This window comes from Salvia splendens, chromosome 19 (assembly GCF_004379255.2).
Source record: "Salvia splendens isolate huo1 chromosome 19, SspV2, whole genome shotgun sequence".
NCBI lineage: Eukaryota > Viridiplantae > Streptophyta > Magnoliopsida > Lamiales > Lamiaceae > Salvia > Salvia splendens.
In genome coordinates, this window is record NC_056050.1 from 5,831,304 (window position 1) to 5,847,277 (window position 15,974).

The window sequence follows — 15,974 nt, forward strand, 5'->3', positions numbered from 1 at the left end:
TGTTACCGGGTTAAAGACATTGAAAAATGCCGTTCAAGGATGTAATTGAACGCACATCGTGCATCACAAATTCAATTTGACAATCACTCCAACAGTTCACCTCTGTTTCTTGAAACACAATTTTTTATTTAAAATTTTCTGAAATCATACCATATACATATCACACTAACATATTTCCATTCTTTGGAAAAAATTCATATGCTTTTTTTAATGTAAGAAACAACTACTATGAATCAACATCCAGCTGCACCGAATCCCAGCTTCCCTCCGGCGACATCATACACCACTTCAAATGTCAATTGCTGCGTGTTTCCGAAGATTCCGGTGTCTGTGGCGTCTCCGTTTCCGGCGAAAGCAAGGCACGCCACCGTGGAGCAAACCGATATCAGTATCCCCGACGGGATGAGGTCGATCTTCACTCCGCCGCCGAATGCGAACGACACGGTGGGGATTGTGACGGTCGTGTAGTTGGAGAAGTCGAAGCTCGTGTTCAAGATGGAGTACGCCGGCGCCGCCGGGTATTTCTTCATCCCGTCGCCGGAGAGGAAGTGGAGTCGTGCTCCGTCACCTCCTTTGAGAGAGAGCATAGTGTGTCTACGAGAATGGTGTGTGTATATGCAGTAATGGTGTGTGTGTTTGATTTCCCAAAATGTCCCTATGCAATTTGTATGAGTTAAAAATGTATGCTTATTTTAGTCATTGGATTAAGATAATGTGTGGCTGAGATTTGTTCTCTAGTTATACACTTAAGATTAGTTATATCTTGATCACTACCCTATATATATATATATATATATATATATATATATATATATATATATATATATAGATATAGGATTGTATTCAAATCCTTTTTCCATATTTTCTCCTATTTTCTTCTTGATCTCAGCCCCACGATTTTGTCATCCGACGGTTAGATTGATGCCACGTGTCATTTAATAATGCAGATTTTCAGTTAAATAATGCACACCGACTAATAATGCACTGTTATAGTGTAATAATGCAGATTTTCAGTGGAATAATGCACACCGACTAATAATGCACCATTATAGTGTAATAATGCAGATCATCTGGACCGTTGATGAATGAGATCTAACGGTCCAGATTAAGAAGGAACTTAAATCTAAGGGGAGAAAATGAGTTTAACACTACCATATATATATATATATATATATATATATATATATATATGGGATATTAGCACCTAATATCATGGAACTTTCAAAAAGTTGAGTTTTTTCCACGAACTTTGAAATTGCAAATAATATCACAAACTTTACCCTGAGTTTGTTATTTCCCAACAATGAAAAAATTCCAGCAAATAATATCATGATACAGTTTTTTTCATAATTTCTTGACAACAACTTTGAGAGTTTCAAGATTTTCAATCTTTGAGAGTAGTTTTTCTTGAAGCACACCCTCCAAATTTGTTCTTCAATCTATTAATATAGGCGAAATTTTTTCATTGGTGGGAAATAACAAACTCATGGTAAAGTTCGTGATATTATTTGTCAATTTGTGGGAAAATCCAACTTTTTGAAAGTTCCATGATATTAGGTACCAATATCCCTATATATATATTGAGAACAACAAACTATATATCATAAAGATATTTTATAAAATAATTATTTCTTATAAGACTACGAAAAATTAAATAGTGTTGAAGAACTTGTTTAGGAGTTTATAAGTTTTGTTTGATAGTAGGTTCTAACCCATAAAAGAGTTTATTTCACCAAATATTCCTGAAGAGCTTATAGTTCTTAAACATGAGCTTAGGTGATCCAAACACCTACTAAACCGATTCGTTGTAGATTTTGTATGTTTTGTTTCCTTCTAGAATGAAAAGTGTTCGATTCGTTGTGGTACATTTTTGTGTGCGTTTATTTTTTGTTTTCTTTGTAGAATGAAAAGTATTTGATGCCGTAAATAGATGAGAGACTATATTTTGGATTGTTGGTCCTATTAGGCCCAAAGATGTTTAATTTGATTGGCCCAATTTCTTGGAATCTTGTCGACCAAGGGCCACAATCAGTGGTCCAGTTGACTCGCCTTATTATATATAGCAAAAGTCACTAAAATTTTTAATACGTTATCATATTAAAATATGCAATCTATAATTTATTGCATTTTTACACAAAAGAAATTACATAAATTGGGATAAAAACCAAAATACAAGTTCAGAATTATTGGTGAATAATTAGTTTTCATAATAAAATAATTAGTTAATAAAACAAAAATATAATTTAAATTATAAAAGTAAATAAAAATAAAATTAAAGAGGGTAAATGACCAGGCCGTATGCATTTTCTTTAACTTTCATTTTTTAAGATTAAATAAAATTTATCTTTTACTTGGTGACCCTTGACTCTTGACAAGGGTCATTACCTTAATCCAATTTTATCTATTGAACTCAGATTAAATATATGAGGTACCCATATAAAGCTCCTTAGAATATATAGACGCAGAAGTATTTGGAAATCATCTTCCTAGGTAGATTACTGTTTATATTCTGACCTTCTTCTTGTATCCACCGTATTTTGAGTTATTTTCTATTAGATCAAACTTACAATATAATTAGTCTATAAAACACTTATACGTGCATAAAACCAAATGGCAAAACCATGCCAATGTGATTCACATCAGTTGAAGGTTGAGTTTTTTTCATTTTTCAAGAAGTCGAAATTTTAATTTAATGTGAACAAGAGTTGAAAATAGATATATCTTGTACATGTAATTTATATACTCCATTTTTTGAAGATATATTCGTTAGCTAGAATTGACAAATCGTCAATGATTAAGAGTTTATTAATCTATAATTAAATTTAATATTCATAATGTAAAATTTAATTAGTATAGATGCATCAATTATAGAATTGCGGTTCATTTGTCGTATATATATATCTTCTAATTCGATGCACGGAGCGAGAGAGATAGAGTGAGAGGGAGAGAGACATCATACCAAATTTTGCTAAAAAAAAAGACAAGAACATTGACACCAAACCGTAATTATTATATATTCTAAATAACAATTGTGTGGAAAGTTGGAACCTAATTATTTAAATTAATGAATTTTCCAATGGCACAATGTTATACCTATCTTTCGGATTGATTAGATGCCACCAATTATGAGCTTATGACAATGTATATTGGAACCGCCCTAATACGGTTCCTTAAATTTTAGTGTCATCTTGTTTCCTAGACCTAACTTTGTTTAAAAAAATATATAAAAATACCTTGGCCAAAACTGGTCCCGAACATATGCTCATTTTTTGATTTTGGTCATATACTTTATCTTTTGAATTTTTACATCCTGAACATTTCAACTCGGATCACAATTGGTCCTGCACTAACAATTCCGTCAATTTTTAAACGGTTTTAATCAAATTTTGACTGATTTTTAAATGGTTTTAACCCGAATGAGACTGTTAAAACCATCAAAATCGGTCAAAATCGGTTTTAAACCGTTTAAAAATTGACAGAATTGTTAGTGTATGACCAATTGTGATCCGAGTTGATATGTTCAGGATGCAAAATTTTAAAAGATAAAGTATATGACCAAAATCATAAAATGGGCATATGTTCAGGACCAGTTTTGGCCATTACTCTTTTTTTTTATCACAATTCCATATTAGAGTTTGATTAATTAACTGAAAATAAATAGAGAAATAATATTTTATGTAGATTTAAATTTGTAAGAGAACGAGTACAATAATTTTGTAGGGGTAAGAAAATTATCGAATTACATAGCGTTTAAATACAAGCATGTGAAAATTGAAAACCACCGAAAGTATATGTGTTACTACTATACTCTATTCGTACTAATCTTCCTAATCACTCTAATCGAATAAATCTACGTCACTTGAACGTGTAGTTAATACCATGTGTCAACTGTATATAAATAATTGATCAACAAGCCACACTTTTTCTCATTTTTCTCTTCGACATAGGCGTTTGTGCATTTATTATTATATGACTACTTCAATGTATAAACAATTTATGTAGGGTCTGATTCTTAATTTAGCCCGAAAATTTGGACCTTTGAATCAAGTCCATTAACAACTACCCTATCAAAGCTGTACTATTTAATGCTAATCAATAGGTGACTCTTGTTTTGCTCACTCTTATTTTTTCATACTACTATAATTTTGGTCAATTTTGCAACACTATATTGATCCTCTTCCTTGTTCTATCTTCTTCACCCTCATATAACACACACTGAGTGTGTTTTCAAGTAGACAAAAAGAGAGAAATATTTAAAATCTCAATGGAAAAGGCATCATCTAAATCAAAGAGCAAGATATTGAGGCTTATACCAAGAGCAGCTACAGCTTCATTTTCATTCCAAAACCCTCGGGTTAGAGGAAATTCGAATAACCTCAAATCCCAACTATACCGGGCCTTCTCCTGCCCGATGATTTCCATGATTCCAGCTGAGGCCCGGGAAGAGTCGAAAAGCTCCGAGATACAAGAGCCGACTTCGCCCAAAATCTCATGCATGGGACAAATCAAGCCCAAGAAAAAGATCTGCAGGCTTCAGCCCGAATTCGGGCCCGTTATTCCATCCCAGCCCGCGACACTGAATAAGAATCCGTCGGTAATCAAGAAGATTTTCAACGGTAGAAGAAAAAGCGACGATTCAATTAATCGCGGGAAGCCGCCGCTTCCGGATAGGGCTCCGCGGCTGAGCCACTTGATGAGATTCGCCAGCAGCCGCGACAAGTTTGCGTGTCATGATTGGGCGGGCGGCGGCGGGGATTGGGGGAGCTACAGCGACGTAGATGACGACGTCGTTTTTCCAATGTTGGGGAGTGTGGCCGACGTGGTTTTGGAGCCGAGGAAGGAGATTAATTTGTGGAAGAGGAGGACTGTGGCTCAGCTTAAGCCTCTTAAGCTGAATGTTTGTTGAGAATAGAAATATAGAATAATGTGATGTAAAATAATTTCTTTTGATTTACCACAGAAATTAAGTTGCATTTGTTATTTTTTGGTGGAAGTATCAAGAACATGTATGAAGGTGTAAATGGAAATTGTAAAGATTGGTCGTATATATGTGATGATTTATTTTCATAAATGATGTGATGATTTATTTTCATAAATGGTTAATAACCTGTAGAGTTAGGCCATCCGCAACGCCGTCTCTTATCTGTCTCTTAACCATCTCATCTCTTAACTATTCATGGGCCCCACTGTACTTTTTACTTCATCTCTTAACTAAGAGACATCACCTACAACCCTCCATCTCTTATCCGTATCTTAACCATCTCATCTCTTAACTATTCATTCAATTTCATTTTTTATTTTTATTTCCAACAAATTCAATTAATAAAAACACACTTCATTAAATAAAATAAAATTACAACTTAAAATTCTAAAAAAATTAAAAGCCTCATTAATAAAATCCTAAAAAAATTAAAAATATATAATTTAAATAAAAAAATATATTTTTTATGGTGGATTATTTGTGGGAATGATTTGATATTTATAGAAGTGATTGGAGCCTTAAAAAAATAAAAAAAATAAATAAATATTTGAAAAAATGCCTATAAACGGCTAGTATATTTTTTGGGATTTTCTTTAATTTTTGAATTTTTCTTGAATTTTAAAAAAAATAAAAAAATATATTTTTTCGGATAAAAACGACGCCCACTCGCGGGCCGGCAAGTAGGCATCACGGACGAATCGGAGCTCGCCACGTCGTCAATGCGCGTGGCGAGACGTCTCGCGAGCTGTTCCTCCGGGACGGGCGTCTCTCCGAGACGGGATGGAGACGGAAGGCTGCAACGCCGTCTCTTATCTGTCTCGTCTCTCCGGGACGAGATAAGAGACGGCTAAGGGATGCGTTGCGGATGGCCTTAGTAGCGTTTGAAGTTTAATTTATTTTTTAACTTAATTTTATTATTTATATTTTCTCTAAAACGATTTTATGTGAGTGAAAAATAATAAATTAAAATTTATCATTTAAATATAGAGTTATGAGATTAAATATTAAAAAATGATCCTTCGTTAATCAGGTATTTAAGATGCTTCATCGAGACATGTAGCCCAGCAAAATATGAGAAGCCCACATGAGCACCACCATCGCCCGGCCCATCTCTTGCCGGGTGTCGTGCTTTGTGAGTCGACCATGGGTGTGATTTGGATTTGGATTTTGGCGATTGGTCTTTGGACCTGGGCGTGGGGCTTGGCTCTGGCCTAACTTAATAACAACTCTTTCCATTTTAGCTCGTTCTTTAAAAATAGCAACTTTCAAACTTTCTATTTTAGGAAATCTTTACACCCATATACATCAATTTATTTACCACTTATACCACTATAATTAACAACTTAAAGTCGACCCCATGATCCACTAACATTAATTCTATTACTTTTTTTTCTCTCTCTTACTTTACCAATTTTTCTCCCCCTCTCTCTTATTTTACCAAATTGTGCATTAAAACTCGTGTCGTTTCAAACCTCCCTCTTTTTAAAATACGGAGGGAGTATGGTCCAACAATGAAATTATCCAACTTTGCATTGGGCACGTAGCCCAACAAAATATGACAAATATGAAGACATGCCTAGATGGATATGTAGTTACCAAGATTCATGCTTGCACATCGATCGGGTCATTCAGGTACGTCCTTGAATTACCAACAAATTTAATATCTAGATACATCATGATCAATACCCTCTATAATATTTTGTACTCCCTCAATCCCATAATAGAAGTCTTATTTGGTTATGGCACATGTTTTAAAAATATAAAGAAAAGTGGATTCAACTAACATATGGATATGGTGAGATTTCCTTTTAAAACATAAAGAAAAGTTGATTGAACTAACATATGGATGGTGAGATTTCCTCAAATTTCATCAGTATTTCAAAAATTAAGTTCATGTATGCAATTTTTCAGCTTCTGTATCTTTTTAAATTTGGATGAATTTCTCCTTAAACTAAAAATACTAGTAACATATAAAAACTACTTCTCCATATTATTTGTCAGGCCAATTTTTTAACACCCAAAAGAAATTTTAAAAGTGGCCTATAGATCTTGTAGTTATAAAACCAATAATCCATGAAAATTACAAAAAACAAAATCGCTAATTATAATAAAATTGGCACGATCGCACTTTCTAAGGATAGAAAGCCCGGTTGATCGCGACTAGGGGAGGATGAAAGAAGCGGGGAAGAAAGGGGAAATCTGTGGCAGAACTGAAACTTGAACCGAAATAACTCAAATAATATATATCAGAGTGCACGATACAAAGAGCGCAAACTCGACTTTTACATTGCAGCGGAAGAGTCAAGAGCAGATAACGTCGTGTATGGAGACACGTCGCATCCGAGTACTATTCAATCGAAGGATATTCATCATCTATGCTCAACACCGCCCGCCGTCATCACTGCTCAACCTGCACATTTTTAAAACATATGTAGGGCTGAGTACTCGGTGTACTCAGTGGACACGTGCCGAAATATATTTTACTGAAAAACTAGTTTTGTCAAGCCACTCTTTGAATGAACTCAGGGTTTTAGGAAAAGGTCCGAGAACACTAAATCATTTTCCTTTTCCTTTATTAAAAGCGATGCGCCGATCTATTTTCCTGGAACATATGTCGTATCTAAACTAACTCCTGGTGAAATGAATTCACGAAACTCCTGGTGAAAAGAATTCACGAAACACCTGGTGAAATAAATTCACAAAACTCCTGGTGAAATAAATTCACTAAACTCCTAGTGAAATAAATTCACAAACTCCTGGTGAAATGAATCCACGAAACTCCTGGTGAAAAGAATTCACGAAACTCCTGGTGAAATAAATTCACAAACTCCTGGTGAAATGAATCCACGAAACTTCTGGTGAAATAAATTCACAAACTCCTGGTGAAATAAATCCACGAAACTCCTGGTGAAAAGAATTCACGAAATTCCTGGTGAAATAAATTCACGAAAACTCCTGGTCTAGTAGGGGCATCGCTCTTGCTAGGCAATTAGATAGGCAAAGTTCAAAACAAAACATGGCTTGACATAACTTTCGCAACTTTATTTTCCTCGTAAACGTATTTGGAACAAACTCATTTCTATCTGTCAAAGCCGAACTCAAATTTTTCAAAACTTCTATTTCCTCGTAAATATATTTGGAACAAACTCATTTCTTTCGGTCAAAGCCGAACTCAAAACTTCAACAAAAGCTACACTTCATAAGCACTCGTAAAGCCACACATAACATCATGTAATAATACCAAGCAAGTAGCATTTTTCATAATACTTCACATTAAATAGCAAGCTTGCACTTAACATCACATCTTAAATAGGAGCACACGAAAATATTTTTCATAAAAACTGTAAACATACTTTAAACAGAAAGCCTTAAAAATATCTTAGTTCGAAAGCCCACATCATATTTTTATCTCCAGTTAAAATCCTGGTCTGGCCTCACTTGCCCTTGAATAATTTCTCCTTTGAAAATAAACAGCGTAACACGCTAAATAGCACTTAAACTATTTTCCTTTGAGAAAAAGAATGCATGCATCCTATAAGATGACACATATCTCTTAGTCTTGGCTTATAGGATTTTTCTTAAACTATTTTCCTTTAATTATTCTCTTTACTTATTTCGGAGAAATTCTATTCTCTCAAAAAAAATAATTAATTGGGCCTTTATTTAATAATATATGGATTCTTAAAATCCCTTTGTAAATCATTTTCTTCGAATTTTTCTTGAGGCCGCCCATGGCGTCGCGGGGCAATGCCGGTCGGCCCTTCACGTCAACTCTAGAATCTTCCATCTTAGGGAACTCAATAATTTATTCGGGAATTAATTTAATTAAGCCCCCAAGCTTAGTTCCTTAATTTAATTCCACTCCAATAATATTAATTTCCCAAGTCCACTAATTGAATTTCTGGCCCAATTTCTCACATTCACAAGGCTGGCCCATTTAATCAATTAAAGGCCCAACCTTCTTAATTCCCCTCTTATTTGCCTTTAGTTGGGAACAACCCAACTTCATACTCCCTTCCATCTGTCGGTTCCTCTCCTCACATCCCTAAGTCAACTTCCCCAATTGGGGATCCCTAATTTGAGAACCACCGCAGCAGCGGTTTTCCCCCTCTCGCCGACCCTCCTCCTTCCTCATCTCGCCGCCACTCCGGCGAGAATCAGTCGCCGCCGTTCACGCCTCCCTCCGGCGTCTCTCCATCCCTTTTCTGATCTCAATTTTTGTTTTCGTCTTTAACTTGGAACGGAGGGCAGCGGCGCGTCGTTCCATCCCTCGCCCTCTCCAGCGAGTTCACGCCCTTCGTCTAGCGCCCTCCGTCCAGCGCTCTTCCTCTCGTCGACATCTCCGACAGCAGCTCATCGATTCCTGAGCTCTTCCTCTCACGCCGAGCTCTCTAGGAGGCAGCGGCCCCCCGACGGTTTTGCAACGCCGCCGTCCCCGCTTCGGGTACTCGGCGAGTGGAGTTCCCGCTGCCATTCCGCCGCCTCCGTCTGCTCTCCGGGGTTCCGCCGTCGTCCGATCCTTGCCGGGCAGCCCCTCGTCGCCTCCGCGTCCCGGCTCGCCTTGTCGGCTTATTCTTGGCCTAAAGCTAAGTCTTCCCCCCTTTCCCTTCTACTTTTTTTTCAGTTGTGAGTTATGGCATTAACATGTTGAGAGTTCCATTTGCATCTTGTGAAGCAAGTTATGACTTTTAGGAGGATTGTTAGCTCACGGGAATGAGTTTCCTATTTGTTTGTGAATCCTTGGTTCAATTCAGTGGTGTTGGGGGATTGACTATATCATCTTAAAGTTGTGACCTTGGGCAGAGAACTTGTTAAACCGCTGTAACTATTATTGCTTGGCTAATTTTCAAGTCGCCTACGTGATGATTGTTAATGTTGTGTTGATATCCTATTTGAGCTCCTATTTTCGGCTATCTAATGTTCTATCATGATGTAAGAGTGTATTTTCGGGTTACCTTGCTTGGTGACCTTTCTCGGTTGTGGACCGATCTCTCGCCGCCCTCGCTCCTCTTCCCTCCCCTTCGCTGCACTTCTCGCGATAGCGTCGAATTATCGGGGAGAAGGGAGTGGTGAGGGGGCTTGTTTATATAGCTCTCAAACAATTGGCATCTTGTGCTTGATTTTTGTGAGGTTGTGATGCTATTTTGGGGTTGTTTTCTCAGCTCCTTTTCAAGCTTGTGATACTGCTACTCTTACTACATTGGTGAATGTTTGGGGCTGCCCTCCTTGGCAGTTTTCTCCCAGCCTTGGTGATGGAAAATGGGATCTGATTCATACTCATTTTGAGCATGAACATTGGGCTCATTCTTCTATGCTTCTTTGTTCTAACCTCTACTTTGGTGTAAGAGGGGAATGTGACAAAATGGTTGTCTTACTGCCTAATGAGGCAGCCTCTTGGTTGTACAGCTCAGCTTGTTTCCTCTCCATGTTCATTCGAGCTTGCCCCTCCTCCTCTTTCTTAGACTATCTCCATCTGTGACACTCATCCAACTCAACCTCAATCAACTTTTTAATATAATATTCATTTCTCTATCTTCTACATACACAACTCTCCATCAATTCAACCCCCATCAACTTTTTTTACTTCCATCAGTGACCCCAACCCAACCCAATTAAATATCTTCTTTTTCATATATTTTATATTAATATTTTAATTTATAGTTAATTTAGATATATTAAATAATGTCTAACAATTATAATAAAAAATATATGATTCAAATTTAAAACAGAAAATATTAGATATTCAAATAATTAAAGCACAATATAATAACAAATTACACACATTAAAGAATACAAGGCGATAATAGAAATAAACAAACCAAAATACAAATGAAGAGTGAAAAAAAAGCTAACTTAAATAAGATAAACATTAGTACATATTTAATTGTCTGTGCTCAATCAAATCTTCTCGAAGAGCAATATGAGCTTCTCTATTGCGGAGTTGAGCTCGATTAGTCATATATGATGACAAGCTCCCGATCCGTTGAGTGGAATAGCGAAAGGCTTCAACATTTTCTTCATGTACTCTTGTATGCGTATCTTGAATAAACTCAGTGGCATCATAATAATTTTGATATGTATCACGTTCATCTTCTACTATCATATTATGCATGATGATACAAGCCATCATAATTTTTCCCATCAAAATCTTATCCCATACAAGACACGGCCTTCGCAAAAATGCAAAACGTGCTTGTAGGACTCCAAATGCTCGCTCAACATCTTTTCTAATAGACTCTTGGTGTTGAGCAAACAACTTATGCTTTTGAGTTTGTGGAGAAGTGATTGACTTGACAAATGTAGCTCATGCAGGATATATGCCATCAGTAAGATAATACGCCATATTATATTGATGACCATTCACTACGTAATTAACATATGGTGCTCGACCTTCTAAGACATCATCAAAAACAGGAGACCGATGGAGTACATTAATATCATTGCACGAACCTGGAGTCCCAAAGAATGCATGCTGTTGGGATTTACGCACACAAGGCTTTCACACACTCAAGAAGATCACACACACACTCACTGTTGTATGAGATCACACAATGCAGAAACACACACACTCACACTTTGAGTATTGAAGATGATAATCTTGGAGAGAAACTGGAAAACTCTTTATTGATTGAACTCTACTCTAAACTACATACACGGTGAGCTATTTAAAGCTCTACAATCAAGTAGCAACTGCTACTAACTAACTACAAGAAGAATCAAGAAAGCAAGAAGAATAACCGCTACATCTCAGCTAACTAACTGCTGCTCCAACGGCTAGTTCGGCTAGGTTGCTTCTTCCTTCTCGGTTCAAGACCGAACTCCTTCCTCGGCTCAAGACCGAACTCCTTCTCGGCTTACAACCGAACTCTTCCTTCTCGGCTCACAACCGAACTCTTCCTTCTCGGCTAGTTCCAGCTCAAAGCCGAGCTTCCTTCTTCTGCCTTCTTCTTCTCGGCTAGTTCCAGGCTAGTTCCAGCTCGGTAAGCCGAGCTTACCGAACTCCTTTCTAGCCGAGCTTCTTCCAACTGAAATGAGCACTCCATTATTACAATTCTCCACCTGAGGGCTCATCTCAGTTCTTGAACAAACATTGATCAATTTCTTGCAATGATCAAACTTGTCTCTACCTAGAGACTTTGTTAGCATGTCAGCCGGATTGTGCAAGGTGTTAATCTTAATCACCTTCACTCTCCCCTTTTCAATCTCATCTCTAATGAAATGCAACTTTATGTCTATGTGCTTGCTCCTTTCATGAAAACCCGGATGTTTAGCCAAGCACATAGCTGAGCTGCTGTCACAATGAATCACCATTGTCTTTTGGTCAAAACCAAAGTCAGAAATCACTCCCTGAATCCAAAAACTCTCCTGTACAGCTGCAGTGAGAGCTATATACTCTGATTCTGTTGTTGAGAGAGCAACAACACTTTGCAGACCTGATTTCCAGCTGATTACAGTTCCAAACATGGTGAAAAGATAACCTGTTTGGGACTTTCTGTTGTCCAGGTTTGCAGCATAGTCTGCATCACAATAGCCCTGCACAACCTCCTCAGATTCACCTTCCCAGCCATTGAAGACAATCCCCCAGTCCTTAGTTGACTTCATGTACCTCAATATCCACTTAAGAGCATTCCAATGCTCCTTCCCCGGGTCTGCCATGTATCTGCTAGTCACTGAGATAGCATGTGCCAGATCTGGTCTTGTACAAATCATAGTATACATAACACTTCCAACCACACTAGCATAAGGGATAGCCTCCATCTCATCAGCCTCTTGCTTAGTTTTAGGGGCCTGCTCCTTTGAAAGCTTAAAACTCTGGGACAGAGGAGTTGATGCAGCTTTTGCATTTTCCATTTTGAATCTCTGCAAAACTTTCTCAATATAGTCAGTTTGCAGCATCCACAGCTTCTTGCAGCCTCTATCTCTCTGAATATGTATGCCTAGGATCTTCCTTGACTCTCCTAGATCCTTCATTTCAAAGCTTGACTTCAGATCTTGTTTAACTTTCTGAATTTCTGTCATAGAAGGCCCTGCAAGTAGCATATCATCCACATAGAGTAATAGGTAGGCAATGGGAGTCTTGCCTGCCTTCTTGATGTAAATGCAATCATCATATTCTGACTTGGAGAAGCCAATCTTCTTCATCTGTGCATCAAACTTCTTATTCCACTGTCTAGGACTTTGCTTAAGTCCATAAAGACTTTTCTGTAACAGGCACACCTTGCCTTCTTCTCCAATCTTCACATAGCCCTCTGGCTGTTCCATGAAGATAGTTTCCTCTAGATCTCCATTTAGGAAGGCTGTCTTCACATCAAGCTGTTGTAGCTCCCAGTCAAGCTGATTCACCACAGCCAATAGGATCCTAATTGAAGTGTGCTTCACAACAGGTGCAAACACTTCATTGAAATCGATTCCCTCCTGCTGTGTAAAGCCTCTAGCCACCAGCCTTGCCTTGAACCTGACTCTATCCTTATCAGTGGTCTCAATCTTTCTTTTAAACAACCACTTACAGCTTACCAGCCTCCTTTCCTTACCATCTGTACTCAGCTTGGATTTGTCCACCAAAATCCATGTTTTGTTCTTGAGTAAAGACTCTATTTCCTCATTCATGGCTTCAATCCATCTTTCTCTATCTTTACTCTGCATAGCTTCTTTATATGTGAGTGGATCTGCGCCATCAATACTTTCAGCTGCACACAGAGCATAATACACAACATCAGAGAACCTTGTTGGTGGCCTTGTTTCTCTTCTAACTCTGTCCCTTGCAAGCTGATAGTCTCTGATAGAGTCTGATATAGACTCACCAGCCTGGTTGCCCTGAGTTGGAGCCTCTTCTTTATCTGAATCAGACTCACTCCCTGAGTCAATAACTCCACCTGCTCCTAGGCCAACCCCCACAGGCTCCACCTTGAAGAAATCACCCTCATCTTCATTGGAGTCCAGCTTATCTTTCAGGAATGGCATCTGATCCTCCAAGAACACCACATCCCTACTCACCAAGACCTTCTGCTTACCGGGCTCAATACACCAGAGCCTATACCCCTTAACACCCCTCTGATACCCCAACATAATACATTTCAGAGCCCTAGCTTCAAGCTTGCTTTGCCTAGCATGAGCATAGGCCACACACCCAAACACCTTGTACTTTGAGTAGTCACTATGAGCTCCATACCACATGTAATCAGGGGTTTCAGATTTCAGGGCAGTAGATGGGCATTTATTGATGAGATAGGCTGCTGTATACACAGCCTCACCCCAGAACCTGCTGCTCAAACCAGAACCAAGAAGCAGGCACCTCACCCTCTCTAGGATTGTCCTATTCATCCTCTCCACAACACCATTTTGCTGAGGATTACCAGGAACAGTCCGGTGCCTCTTCATACCCTTCTCTTTACAAAACAGATCAAACTCAGCAGACAAGAACTCTAGGCCATTGTCTGTCCTTAAGCATTTAACACTTCTACCTTTCTCTAGCTCAACCTCCTTACACCATATCTTGAACTTTGTGAGTGTTTCAGATTTTTCTTTAAGAATATATACCCACAACTTCCTTGTATAGTCATCAATGATAGCTAGATAATACTTTCCTCCACCAATTGAACACACCGGTGAAGGCCCCCAAAGATCACTATGTATGTAGTCTAAAGGGGCTGTAGAAGAGTGAATACCTGTAGGATAGGGTGCCTTCCTAGCCTTTCCAAGTATACACTGCTCACAGGGGTTCATCTTGTTGAAATCTCCAGAGATCAGACCCTTCTTGATGAGTTCTTTCAAACTTCCTTCAGCTGGGTGGCCCAATCTCTTGTGCCATAGTATTATGGAATCATCTGACACTGCATTGCTTTCTCCATCAACAGCCTTAGCCTTCAGATAATAGAGAATATGCTCTCTGTCAGCCTCCATCATCACTGCATCTCCAGATTTAACAAACAATTTTCCTTGACTCATCAATATGGTGAACCCTTTCTGCTCCAGCATTCCCAATGAGATGAGATTCCTCTTCACTTCTGGAATATACCTCACCCCAGTTAGGATCTTTATAGAGCCATCTTGTAGGCTTAGCTTTACCTTCCCTATTCCTCTGATCTGACAAATATGATTGTTTCCAAGAACAACCGTACCAGATGCTTCTTGAAGATCATGAAACCAGCTTCTATTGGGGCACATATGGAAGCTGCACCCCGAGTCCATAATCCACCTATGACTGACCCCACTGTCACTAATATTCATAAGTTGAGCCGGGGGATCAGCACTCTCCACACAATCAGATTGGTTGTGTCCCTCAGAGGCCATCTTTCTCTTCCATGCATGACAATCTTTCTTCAAATGTCCAGGTTTCTTGCACCAATAGCAAGCTCTGGTTTCCTTCTGAGCATCAGAACTTGAGGGTTTAGAGCCCTCAAACTTCTTCTTGAAGTTCTGCTTCTTGAACTTCTTCACATTCAAGGCCTCTGCAGCTTGAACATTGGAGCTTGCAGAGCCTCTGTTGGCTATCTTCTGGAGTTCTTTGGCCATCAAGGCTGAATAGACTTCTGCATAGGTGATAGGTTTATCTCTTCCATAGATAATTGCATCACTTAGCTGGTCATACGAGCTAGGCAAGGCATTCAATGTGAGAATGGCCTTATCCTCATCTGAAATCTTGACATCAACAGATCCCAGGTCATCAATGATCTTGTTGAACTCCTCTAGCTGCTCAATGATGGACCTATCTCCAGAAAAACTATAGGCATACAGCCTCTTCTTGAGATACAGCCGGTTAGCCAAGGATTTGGCCAAGTAAACTTCATCTAACTTGTCCAAGATCTCCACCGCAGTCTTGGCTTCTTGAACTTCCCTCAAGACCTTATCTCCAAGGCACAGAATCACTGCAGAATGTGCCTTGAGCTGCATCTCCTCCATCTTTGCCTGAGCTTTATCATCAAGCACTGGAGCCTTTCCTTTCTCCTCTGGTTTTGCAAGAACTGCGGCCAAGCCTTGTTGAATCAAAACCGCC

The 15,974-nt window shown here is 38.5% G+C and overlaps 1 protein-coding gene and 1 long non-coding RNA gene across 2 annotated transcripts; one reads left to right on the forward strand and one right to left on the reverse strand.

The window, feature by feature from the left end:
- The first annotated feature begins 3,943 nt into the window (after positions 1–3,943).
- On the forward strand, positions 3,944–5,086 carry LOC121779307 (uncharacterized protein At1g76070-like). The gene has a single exon (XM_042176615.1). It carries the CDS (start codon positions 4,265–4,267, stop codon positions 4,904–4,906), a length of 642 nt encoding a protein of 213 aa, XP_042032549.1. The 5' UTR covers positions 3,944–4,264; the 3' UTR covers positions 4,907–5,086.
- A 2,112-nt stretch (positions 5,087–7,198) lies between these two features.
- On the reverse strand, positions 7,199–11,557 carry LOC121779354. Its single transcript, XR_006045789.1, has 2 exons — positions 9,937–11,557; positions 7,199–7,391 (listed from the first exon to the last, which is right to left on the reverse strand). It is a non-coding gene; the product is annotated as an uncharacterized LOC121779354 (long non-coding RNA).
- Positions 11,558–15,974: the final 4,417 nt, after the last annotated feature.

Coding starts and splice junctions, on each gene's coding strand:
- LOC121779307 (XM_042176615.1), top strand. CDS start 4,265: ATGGAAAAGGCATCATCTAAATCAAAGAGCAAGATATTGAGGCTTATA.